At 45.3% G+C, this 13,125-nt stretch overlaps 1 protein-coding gene across 1 annotated transcript in view; it reads right to left on the bottom strand.

Annotated features, from left to right (window-relative positions):
• Positions 1–12,896, bottom strand: part of FREM2 (FRAS1 related extracellular matrix 2) — a 142,266-nt gene extending 129,370 nt beyond the window's left edge. The window contains exons 1-2 of the mRNA XM_075085802.1: positions 7,621–12,896; positions 1,788–1,877 (exon numbers count right to left, since the gene is read on the bottom strand). Of these exons, the coding sequence (XP_074941903.1) occupies positions 1,788–1,877; positions 7,621–12,775 (5,245 nt within the window). The 5' untranslated portion in view covers positions 12,776–12,896. The remainder of the gene's footprint in view (positions 1–1,787; positions 1,878–7,620) is intronic.
• Between the last annotated feature and the right edge of the window lie 229 nt (positions 12,897–13,125).

Genomic DNA, 13,125 nt, shown 5'->3' with positions numbered 1-13,125 from the left:
CTCAGAAAAGCAAAGAACACCTTACCATGCAGCTAAGTAGTCTCCAAGATAATAATGTTATTGCATTTCCAAAGGCTCTAAAAAATCAACAAGTACTTCATTATCATAATGATTCTTTGTACTATGAAAAATAGCATGCTGTTAAAATTGACAGGCTGTTACAACTCTGCCAAGTAGAGACAGATGTGGAAGGGACGCTTTCCAATGAAAGAAAAATTCTTGGTATAGAGTCAGAATATATTAAGTGCAATTTGCTTTAACTACACATTTGCCACTAGAAAGTGTTCAAAGAGCATGGAGAGAGGTCTCACAAATGTCAGGTTCTCAAGGAGCAACTCAGTTTTAAGAATTGATGACAATCAGTTCACTGAGAGCAAACTTTCTTTGGCTTAAATTACTCCCATCACATGAAACCTTGAAACATCTCATGACTGAATATTTGTTCACCTAACAGAAGAACTTGAAAATCATAAACAATGTCACCATGTGGTGACACCTGTCATAAGAAAATGATGGTATGACTAAGGAAATATAGCACCCCATGCTCTGTCATCTTTACCTAGCTTTAAAATTCTCTAACCTATATATCAGTTAAATGAAAACAGTTAAGGAAAATAAGTTAAGTGTTACAAATTCTTATCTCACTACTTGTTCTCTGATGTAGCAAAGAATTGCAAAGACATTTTCAAGACATTTCAGTACTCTAGAGGTACTGCCTCTTCTGTGCTTGTCCAGCACAATGAACAGGAGAACATGCTTTAATATTCCACCTCCAGCAATGGTAGATAGTGACAAAACTGCTCAGTCTGTGACAGATAGGACAAATCCCTGTTCACTGATCTTAATACCATTAATTGGCTGTGCTTCTTGTGAAGAAGTAACACAGGCTGAGAACATGAGCTGAAAATAAGCTAATGTGAAGCATTTTTTCTAAGTATATTATTAAATCAGCTAATAAAATTCATTGCCAATTACTCATAGAGCTATATATCACATATTTTAAAAGGCATTAAAGTAACATAACCTAGCCACCTGTTAACACACAGAGGAATATCCGCATTTGGGAATATCTACATTCAGTACAGACTTTGGATGAAAAGAAAGGCCTGTTGATGTGTTTTGTTTACCTCTTACACTGTTCTTTGTTCTTTAAAAACAAGAAAAAAAAAACCTGATTTTTTTTCCTGAATGAGTATATGCCAGTATTCTCAATTTGTTTTTAGTCTTTCCTTTTGCATCCTCCACAATCCTACAAAATAATATTAGTCAGGAGAATTCACATCAGTCACCTAACAAAGATCTTTGGCAAGCATTTGAGGATTCTGTTAAGTAGGTAGAATCGGAACTTAACCTCTATACAACATGTACATCAGAGACAATGCATCCATACGAATAGCATTATAGCTGGAACCTTTAAAGAGGTAGGCAACCATAACTGTAAATCAAAATTTTCAAGCTAAAAGGCTTATGAGGAATTTATGTGTAAAGAGGCTGGACAGGGAATACAAGGTAAAACTACTGGAAGCCCAGGTATCTGAGTAGACTCAGAGAATTTCACTTTCTTTCTAGAGTTGGCAGAGTGTTTTTTCATTAGATGCTATTACCATTTTATCGACACCTCTCTTTGTTATCACCAGAAACAGTCCACAATATAGGAAAGTCATAACAAAAATCATATTCCAGGAGGTAACGTGGACTTCCCTCAATTAAATTCAATGTTCTTAAACTCCCAAAATATAGTTAAACTCTTTCAAGAACAATAAAGCACAGATCTTATGAGTACTCACCACCATCTTCAACCATGAAATGAAAAATGTCACTGGTGGCATTGTCACCCCCTCGTAAAACATAGCATATCTTCATATCATCAATATCAGCTGGAAAGAGTCAGGAAAATAGATTTAATTTTAAATGCTGAAGGTAGGAAACTGTTTTTATAGAAAAACTTAACATGTATTAAATAGTTTCGCTTCAATAGAGACAGGTCAAGGTTCTCCAGCAGAGCTCAGGAATTTCAGTATTAACATCACTGGAGTTTTACAGATACCATTCATTCTCGCTCCCTTACTTCCCCCTCCCCAGTGCCGTCTTTTAAGGCGTATTTACAAAAAGAACTGAAAGGAAATGTAATAACATGGGCTTAATGGTCAGAACTATTTCATATTTTTAGTGGTGCATTTTCTTAAACAGAGGTATATCTCCACTAAGATATTGGTTCTGTCATTCTTCATCCTGAGAAGTGCTGTAGACATCACAGAAAATCTGTGGCTGAAATGGGAGCAAAACCCAGGGTATTTTCTATGTGAAGTTCTACCCTCCATTCAAGAGGCAAGGCAAATTAGTCCACATGACCGCCCTCTCCCCCAAACTAAATTACTTCTGGCATGTGATCTAGCTCTATGATGGTATATCTCTACACTTTTTGCACTAGAGAGATCTCAATCTCTTTAGTCCCCTACAAAAACGCCCTCTCCACCAGACCATCCTTCCTATCAGCATGTTTTCAAAGGGTATGGTATGTAATCTATATAAACTGTCATAAATAGTGCTCAAACACTTTCAGTGATTGTTTTAAGGATCCAAACAGATGCAATTAAAATAGGCAGACAAGACTTCAGTAAGAAGAAATTCAATGCACAATTCTTAATCATCAGTTGCAATAAAGAAAATATGTAAATGTTAAAAAAAATATTGTGTTTTCTGGTTTCCTTGAGCAGTGATGAGAAGCATATAGTACATAAAAAACTGGGTTTTGTCACTTCCTTGGAAAGACTGCTGTTAGTAAAAATCCATGTCTGATACTTTTTTTTTTTAGAAGTAGTATTGGAAATTAATAACATTAAAGTGGAGCTCAAGTACCACCAAAGTTCTCCTCCCATGTTAGGGCATATGCATTAGCAAAATGAAGCCAAAAGCACTTTTGTCAGAGCTCCTCAAAATCCTCAGTTCTAAAAGTAGCCAGACGTCTTCTAGGGCAAACAACTTAAGATTATCAGCAAATATATGTTGCTGAAGAATCTCTTCCATAAATGTTTCAAAGTTAAAGATCAAAAATTCATGCGGCTGTAAAGAGGGCGCAAATACCTCTTCATGCCCATGAAGCAAATAAATCTTTCATCCTGCAAACACTTACACAAGTACTCAGCTCTGCCCATGTGGGTAGCTTTATCAAAATCCATGGTTCCAACATACATAAAGATAAGCACTTGAGCCAGTGTTTGCAGGACCAAGACCACCTCATCAAAAAAAGCCACTTGTCAACCAAACATCTTAATTTTGCCAAAACAATTGCAAAGGAATGATTTATTTTCTGTTCATTAAGAACATGTTCAGAGTCACTTAAGCAATTCTATACTTTCCTTCCACAGTTGATTAGGTTATGCTCGTTATATTAAAACTTGACTAGCTGTAAGCACAATTCATTACGGTATAACTACAGTGCCTGCTACATACTAATGTGATATTGGAATCCTCTAACATAATTTTGAAATCCATCCAAAATAATTTTCTATGAAAAAATATAATTATCTCCTCTAGACCAGGGCACTGATTTCCCATTTAAAATTCCGCAAAACTGATGTTGTTATTAAAGGTTACATATACTAATATATACTCTTTACGAAACAAATGCACTTCAAAATATAATTCATTCATCAATCTGAAAACACTTGCCTGAATAAGATGGTAAAAAGCATTATCGGGGCTAAATGTTGAATAAAATCATTGCTTGCAAAGAGCTGCATATTTGGCTGGAGTAGCCATGTAGCCATATTATTGCCAAGGCAGATCCTTACTCTCGACTATTCCTACCTATTCTTCCTGGCTCCTCAGCACACCTGCAGAGCTGTGGGATGCAACCAGGCCCTTACTCAGATTTACCCACCCGGGTCCGGGGACTCCCAAGGTGAGCATCAGCAGTCCATCACACTTTGTACATTCAAAACATTATCCCAACATCAGCCACCTACTTGTTATGTACCACTAAGCTTCTCTAAATGTGAAAGACTTGGCAGTTCCTGAATAGACTTTCCCCACTTTAAACACATTATCTAATCTGAATTAATATCTGCTGTGAACAAATTCCAGCCCTGACTTGCAGAGATGAGTGCAGTATAATTATGCATACACAATACTCTTTGTATGTATTTTTGTCCTAAGACAGCACTAGACTAGAAATTACCATGTGGCAAGTGATTCCCTTTAAGCTTTCTCTGCATTTACTATCACCAAATTGTAAATATAAAGCAGAAAGAAATAATGAGTCAAAAGTGCTGCTTTCAGGTGTAACTGCTTAATGTAGTTTAAGAATATTTTATTTTGTTACTGTCACTTGCCTGTCTCTCTCATTCAGATCATTTCAACAATTAAATAGAAAAGAATAAAAAGCACCAAGCATTTGCAGAATTTGGGGACCTTTTATCAAGTTGTTAATTCTTCCGAAGTCTAATACCCTCTTTGAGCAATCCTAATTAACTCTATGAGCCTCACGAGCAAAAGATTACCTACCACACTTGTGGCAGAAATATTTGATGTATACTAATTAGAAAGTCCCTCACTGTTCCTGAACGAAATACACAACAAATCTCCTGGACAGTCTATATTCTGCACAACTGCATTTAGACTGGAGGCTTTTAGCTCATCTGGCAAGCTAGGCTAACTGCCTTTCTAGCACTTGATAAAGTTTTGTGGGCAGATATTGAAAAGCAATCTCAAGCATAAGGCAGAAAGCTGTTTGCTAAACAGTTGCTCTGCCCTCTTTTTCAGTTATAGGCAACCTGAAAAAACAGACTGCTCAAGCTGCTTGCACGCAATGAATCTTGTTTCATTAATGTTACCTCACTCAAAACAGTCAGGCTGCCTGTTCATACAACCACAGACCCACATCCAAGGAATGGGAGCGACAGGTCATAGAGTGTTAGGATAGAGTTCACAAACTATTGAGCAGCTTCAAAACTCATCTGCATGTAACCCTGAACTGCCTCATCTGACTGCAAAGTTGGCCCAGTTTTGAGTAGAGGCTGGACCACATGACATCCAAAGGTCCCTTCCAACATGAACTGGAAGTCTGTAATGATGTTTTACAAGCTCCACCAGGACCCACACATGTTAATGAAACTAGCATTTTGTAAGAGGTTGCCCCACATGGCAGGGTAGGACCCTTAAAAAAGGGAGAGATGAAAACATTAAAAGAAAGCATATAACAGCAGGGCCAACAGTCAATACAGCAGAACTGCAAAGTCAAAACTATTACTCATGGCTGGTTGCAAAATCTGCAATTACATTAGGATCATTAAGAATATGACAAAAGAGGATCTTGTTTACTCCTGCCCTGATCATTAGATAACTGTCTGTCTCAGTATAGCATAAGCATGAAATATGCCTAAATTCACTACTCTGGATGTGACAGTGCTTTGCACATTAATGGTAGTGGGCCACAAGGTGAGGGACTATAGTGAACTACACACAGAGTTTTGAGTATGCAGCTTGGTCTACATAAGACCTCTGTGTCTCACATTACTTCTCAAAACTGCAGCGTTCTAGGTTCAGCCAAGAATTTTTGCCTCCCTGCCCCTCACAGCCTCTCCCATACCCAAAGCATCTATAGACAAAAGGGCATCTGAGGAAAAAGGAAAGGAAAAGAGAGTGCCATTTAATCCATGACTTCCACTTGCAGGTTATTGTATGACTTCCAGCAAGTTCTCTTTCCCTGTCCTCAGCAGATGTAGTATCCATGTGTGAGCTTGACGCCTTCTGCCTTTCATGCACCCTTTCCAGACACCTCTTCTCCCTCAAGTGCTTGACCCTGCATTCATAAGGCATTTTTATGTGTTGGCTTCATAAAATACAAACCATTATAAAAAGCATTTAAGAAGTTGAGAAGACGGATACCACAGAAATAACACAGATGCTCAGGAGGTATTTGCTCAAAGAGGGCAACAGACAAAATTACTGAAGGAATGTGTATTTCTTAAAAGCACTCTTCAACTCAACACAAATTTGAGTGCTTATGTCAGTACCATCAGGGAACCTGTGAAGTTATATCACTTTCTGGGCATCCTCACTAGCTTTAAAACTAAATTTTCCTATGGGTTGCATGCTTCTCACCCAGCTGAGGCAGCCCCAAGATATTAAGAAAGCCTGCATGAAGACCAGTGAGCATACCATGTGGTCGGACTGCCACTTGAAAGACAAGTAACAACTGCATTTTGGTCATCTGATGAATGAATGCCTGGCCTCAAAGCACAAAAGAGAATGGAATATACCTATCCTGAGTGCCCCCCTCCCCGCTCCTTAAAAAAATGGAATATCACTGTGCTATGCAGCGGTCTGCTTTCAAGGAACACCCACTCAATAATTCTAAATTCTCCAATGTAAGAGAAAACCCAGTAAAAAAGTCAATATCTGTTTATTTGCTCACTCCTGTTCTCTTCTGTTTCTCACTTATTCTGACAACATACTCTTAATACTACTCACAGCTCACGACCAAAACCTTACATTTAAAGAGCTGTGGTGGTTCCCAAAGCTTAGATATGGTTTGGTCCCTCCTCATCCTCTTTTTTTGCACTAACACGGCAAAACTTAGAGCATCCCAACCATTCAAAAGTCCATCAGGCCTGCTACCAAGATTCGGTATGCCTGGCAAGAACATCACTACAGCCAAGACTGTAACATGGGATACATACCAACATGGGCTCTGTGAAATGAAATACAGCCTACTACAAGCGTTCACCTCTAGCCTTACCACCTACAAAGCCTAGCCTGTCTGGGCCCCTTTAATTTTGAGTCTCTGTGCAGTTGTGCTGTCCGCTCACTCCACAGCTGCAAGAGGCTCCAACAAAACCTCATTTCATTTTTAATTAACCAGCTATTAACTCACTGCAGAATAACATGGAAAATTCTCTGGAGAATAGCTAATGCTCCCCTTTCAATTAAAGTTACTTCATAACCTTGTGTTGAGGCTTTATTTCAGAACATACGGCACATGTGGTTTTTGTCCTATTTATACCACCCAGTATTTCAGTTCCATGTAAAAAGTAAGTACCACTGACATAATTTAAAAACATTTACATTACCTTTTAATTTACCACAAACACTTTGTGGTTAAGATTTGTGTAATTAAGGCAACAAATGCATTCATATTACATTATTTCCCCATGTTTGGGAAATGATTTTGCTTTTACAGTTAAGTGCACTCAGACTGTATAGCAACTGATGCCCTAGCCATGGTATGACCATTAGTTAATAATAGCTTGGCCACTCCCATAGCATTTTCTAATTAAAACTGTTTAAAGAAGGAGCTCAGCCTCCAAAGATCCAGAACCACGTGCAGCCCAATTCTGTTATCCAAATTTCTATCATTGATAGAAACTCCAAATCACAGTTATTTGGACTGTAAGCTGTCCAAGGCAAAGATGCTCCTTTATTCAGTGTTTATTCAGTAGACCCCCTTTCCTGTTTAAAGCTGTCACAGATGCAATAAATAATAAACAGAACTAAAAAATAATAAAGCTGTTATAATTAAGATCACTGTTGGAAAGTTTCTCCTGTCAATTGTTATAGAGTTTAGCATGAAAAATAATGTTTCCAGTGATCTAAAGAAAGTATGGAGTATTACAATACCTTGGGTGAACTGGCTGATGCTATGGTTGCCTCTCCCCAGGTGGATCAGGAAGCCATGGCGTGGACCCTCTGTGATTCTGATCTTGAGAGTAACATGCAAACTGTCCCTGTCTTCCACTTTGAGCACCTTGTTGGTAATCAGAAACCCAATGTGACCTGTGGCCAGAATACGGAGAGTCTGAGCACCCTTGTTAATTACCATTTGAGGTACACTGTTGTCCACAGCCATTATTCGAATCTTCATAGTCTGAGGTTTCCTCGTTTCAAACACAGTGTTGGGGAAGACATAGAAATCAGTATGAGTGCCATCCGTAACAGTGAAAGAGAAGCTATCCTCAACTGATTCTGTGCCATCATGCTTGTAGCTGATTAAGTTTTCATTTAGATCTTGTTTAGTGAAGGTGGTGACTGGTTTGGAGTTATTGAACATGATCTGACCATGAACTGGTATTTGAGTGATGATAAATTTTAGCAATGCATCGGGTGTATCTCTGTCTTCTGCAGTCAATTCAAATGGGGTTATCAGTTTGTATTCATTCTCACTCACCACCAGGTTATGGATCGTGACAACAGGTTTCTTATTGTCCACATCACTGATAGAAATTCTGAAAGTACGAAATACAGGGTTATAGCCGTCAGTCACCTCAAACTCAAAGCTGTCCATTTTCACCTCATCTTCTGAAGTGTGAATGTAATAGACTTTATTGCCTGCTAATAGGAGTTGAGTAAAAGTGGAGATGGGTACCCCAGGCTGATCTGTGCATTCAAGATGACCACGAACAGGTGCTCTGGTAATAGTGAAAACTAAGTTCTCATCTGGACTATTCAGGTCACTGGTGCTAAGCAAATCAGTAGTAAGGGTGACCTTCCCTCCTTCCTTCAAAGAAACTCCTTTGCTGATTACATCTGGGAAGACAATATCAATGCTACCTATTGTCACATAAAAGTAGCGGTCAATGAGAGGATTTATTCCATCTGTCACATCAAACTTGATAAGATCACGAACACCTTCTTTGCCAAAATGCATGTATCGAATTAAGTTTCTATCTACTTCATCCTGGGTGAAGTTCATCCCTAGGGTGATATTCTCAACCCCACCTGAAGGCTTTATTCTCTGCAAGAGGCCTTGTCCTGGCCCATATCTTATAATGTACGTCAAGGTTTTGTCTTCGGAATCCAGGTCAGTAGCCTTCAATATTCTGTTATGAATAGTTCTAGTTTCCCCTATTTCAATCTCCAAACCATCATTGATGGCCATTCTTGGTGTCTCATCATCTACAGGAACAACCAGGATGAGTACTGTTTTCCTAACAGTATGTTTACCATCTGTGAGTTTCACCTCAAAACTGTCCTCCTTTGTCTCGGAGTCGTCATGTTCATAGAGTATGTTGGAGCTCTCTGTTATCTGATCCAAGGTGAAGCTCTCCACTAGCACAGTTCCATTGACCAGCTGGTTCACAATGTGGCCGTGCCTGGGAAGCCTGGTGATTGTGAACATTAATGCATCAGCAGGGATGTCTGCATCAACTGCATTGAGGATAGGGGTATCAATAACCAGGCTCATGCCTTCCATCACAACAAACTCTCGCATAAAGATTTCAGGCTCTTCATCGTTGATCGGCATAATGACAATGGGGAAAAAGTGCCTTGGGGAAAAGTTAATGCCATCAGAACAGCGCAAAGCAAATCTGTCTTCAACAGGCTCTACACCCTTATGTATACTTTGGACATAAAAAATATGCCCTTGACGGAGGTCTTTGAAGGTAAAAGCACTTATAGCTATACCTGCTCTGGATTTTTCAGATCCTGGGGCTGGAGAGATATTCTCTACATACCCAGATGTCGGCTGAGCAACAATGGTGCAGAGTATATCATCTTTAGGAGTGTCCACATCTTCAGCCCTGAGGTGAGCAGGAGTAATGACCTGTTTGTCACCTTCTGTTACCATGAACTGGTCCCCCACAAAAATCTCTGGGGCTTGACTGTCAACAGGAAGAATGGTCACCAAGACTGAAACTCCTTGAACAACATTGCCCCTGACGCTCCACTTCTCAGAGAGGTCAGACAAGGTAAGGTTGAAGGTATCTTCTTTAGGCAGAAGGCCTATTTCACCACCAGTGTGAGCATATACCACAGCACCATCCAGCAGATCTCTCTGGGAAAATCTCTCTGCAGGAACCCCTTGGACCAGGATGCTCCCATGCTGAGGAGGATCCTCTACAATGAAGGTCAACATCAAGTCATCTGTATCCTCATCCGTGCCCTGAATAACATTAGCAGTGATTTCAGCAGCACCATTCTCCAGCACATCCAGGTAGGAACCAAGAGTGCCTGGGGGCAACCGTAGCATAGGAACCTCATCATCAACTGGGTGCACGTTCATTTTCAGTGTGATGGGCACAAAATGAATCCCATCACTCACGTCAAGCCTGCAGGTATCGCTGTTGGTCTCAGCTCCACTGTGCACATACACCACCCTCCCTTGTCTGATATCCTCCAGGCCAAAGATGCCTCCCGGAATCAAACTGTACCCAGAAAGCTGCAACTGGCCATACCGAGGAGCCTGGGTCAGGATAAACCTGAGACGGGTAAGTTCAGTGTCGGTGTCACTGGCATCCAGCTCAGTTGGACTAAGGACATGGCTGCCTCCCTCAGGCAAAGCAAAGCCAGTATTGGTGATTTCAGGAGGCTGGTTATCCACAGGCTGCAGGTAGATGGTGAAAGTCCCTTCAGCTGCATTGCCAGCTGCATCTTGCACTTGATACTGAAACTGAATCAAATGAGGAGCCACCCCCAATTCTTCCTGTGGGGGACGGTACGATATCTTGTGATGATTGATCTGGGCTTGGGTGAAGTGAGTAACTTCCACAGAGTGATCCTCAGTCAGCACAAGGGATCCGAGGCGGGCTCCATATACATCTGAAGGGTGGTTAGTGTCAGTGTCAGTGGGGGGCTGGGTTATCGTGTAGCGGAGTTCGCGGTCCCCTGAATCCTGGTCTGTGTAACACAAGTGCTTCCTCCGCAGTGGGGTCACCTGCTGTTCTGCAACTATTAAGTGCAGGCTGCTGCTACTATGCAGCTCTGGGGGCAATCTGTCTACAGGATGTACCCGGATCACAAAAGTCTGTGGTCCAGAGCGGTTGGGCGGGTCATTGTCATCCTGGACTCTAAAGACAAACTGGTCCAACACAACCCCAGGGCCAGGGCTGTGAGGCCCAAAGTGGTGGTAATAGAGACGCCCCTCCACAATGTCCAGCTGCAGCCACTCTCTCACTGGCTTTTCATAGATTAGGGAGCTCCCCGCTAAACCCGGTACCCTCCTCCAAGAAAACCCCTCGTCTTCCTCCTCCTCTTCCCAGCCAGGAGGTGGCTGTGCTTGACGGAGGAGCAGTTGCCCAGCAGTGGGTCCAGACTCCACTGTGAAGAGCAGGATGGCATCCTGTGAGTCAATGTCAGTGGCGCTAAGAGCACGGGTGGTGATGAGCACTGTTTCACCCTCAGCCATGGCCAGCCCCGTGTTAGCATTGAGTAGGGGTGGCTGGTCATCAGTGGGCACCACGGTAATGGGGAAAAGGAACTCAACACGGTGGCGAGAGCCACCATCTTCCAGCCGCAGCACCAGGTTGTCGCTGAGTGGAGACTCGCTGCCGTCATGTTGGTATATGACCCGACCTGCTGCGAGCTCAGCCACCGTGAAGTGTTTACGAGGGGCAGCAGGAGCTGGGCTGTCCTCCAATACAGTAAGGTGGCCATGCCTCAGCCCTGCCACCACACTCACCCGCACCTGCTCAAGGTCATCCTCATCACTTATCACCAGGTTGGGGCTGGGACCGGGGCCTGAGAGAGGCCGCGACTGCCCCTCATAGAGCACAAGGCCAGTGTTGCGGGTCACCACAGGTGCCAGGGTGTTCATGGGCTTTACCACAATGACAAAGGCAAAGGGCTCTGAGGCAGCACCCTCTGGGTCCAACACCTCCAGCTCGAGCTCAAAGAGCCGCTCCCGATCCGAGTCCTCCATGGGCGGCTGGTAGGCAACGCGCAGCTCCCTCACGTCCTGCTGGCTGAAGGAGGAGACAGGCAAGCTCCGGTCATCTGTGCTGACCATGTGCCCCTGGCCAGGGCCAAAGGGTGAGGTGATGTTGAAGAGCAGCAGGTCTGGTGGTGACTCGGCATCCTCGGCCGCAAGCATGTCAGGCGTGAGGGCGGTGAGGACAAACTGGTCCACCTCCATCATGAGCATGGCCAGGAAGCTGGGTTTGGGGGCCACGTTTTCAGTCCCGGCCCGGATCCGCACCAGCACCTGGAAGTACTCGCGCTTCAGGAGTGCTCCACTTCCCGCTGCCTCCCGCAGCTCTGCCACCAGCGGCACCAGGTCACGGTTGGGGGAACCGCCAGCTGCCGTGTGCCGGTAGCGCAGCCCCAAGCGCAGGAACTCCTCGCAGTCCCACATCGAGGTGGGCACCGGGCCGCCCCCTGCCGCCTCCCCACCGGCGGCCACCGCTGCCGGGGGGTAGTTGAGGATCTCTCCGTACCGGGGCAGCCCGGCCAGCGGTGACAGCAGGCCCACACGGCAGCGCTGCCGGCCCGGCTCGAAGGCGAACTCCAGGCTGCGGGAGTCCAGGGGGTTGCTGCTGCCCCGCAGGCGCTCGACGGTGAGGGGCAGGTTGCGGGTGACGATCTCCAGCTGGGTGAAGAGCACCTCCACCTCCAGCACCAGGGGCAGCACCAGGGCGCGGCTGGGCGAGTCGTAGCGGAGCTGCAGGCGGACGCGGTCCCGCGCGGGGCTGCGGCCGCCCAGGTGGGTGTACTGCACCTCGCGGGCCCCGAACTCGCAGGGGAAGCGCCTGGGGCTGAGGCGGCCCGGACGCTGCCACAGCGGGTCCTCGTCCAGCACGGTGAGGTGGCACCGGTCCCCCGGCTGCACCTGCAGCACCAGGTCCCGCGTGGGGTCCAGCCAGGCGGAGCGGCCCAGGGGCACACGGAGCCCACGGTTGGCCACCACGACGGGGACCGCCTCCGGCGCCCACGGCGAGGTGACCGCGGCTCTGCCTGGCGGCGGCTCCGGCGCCCCCTCCCAGGAGCAGCCGGCCAACAGCAGCAAGCCGGCCAGCAGCAGCCGCCGCCGCGGCGGCGCGGCGGGGAAAGCCTGCATCATCCTTGCCGGAGGAGCGAAGGGCCGAGAGCCCCCGGCGGCAGCAGCAGTGGCGGCCCCCCTCCCGCCGCCGGCGCGGCGTGACCCGCACGTCCCACGGACACGCTGTGCTCTGACGGGAGCGCGCCCCTCTCCGGAGGCGAGCCCCGCCAGCTGCGAATCCCCGCCCTGCGCCTCCCAGCAGCCAATAGGCACCCGCGGAGGGGCGAGGCCGTCTGGCACGATTGGACAGAGCGGTTTGCCAATCTTGCAAGCCACGGGGAGGGACAATCTCCCCCTCCCTCCTCCGGCCCCTCAACAGGTTGCTGAGGAGAAGGCGCTGAGGGCAGCGGCGCGCAGAGCCACGGCCGTGC

The sequence above is a fragment of the Phalacrocorax aristotelis genome, chromosome 1 (assembly GCF_949628215.1).
Source record: "Phalacrocorax aristotelis chromosome 1, bGulAri2.1, whole genome shotgun sequence".
Lineage (NCBI taxonomy): Eukaryota > Metazoa > Chordata > Aves > Suliformes > Phalacrocoracidae > Phalacrocorax > Phalacrocorax aristotelis.
Note: the sequence above shows the minus strand (reverse complement) of the source record. Positions and strands in the feature narration are given on the sequence as shown.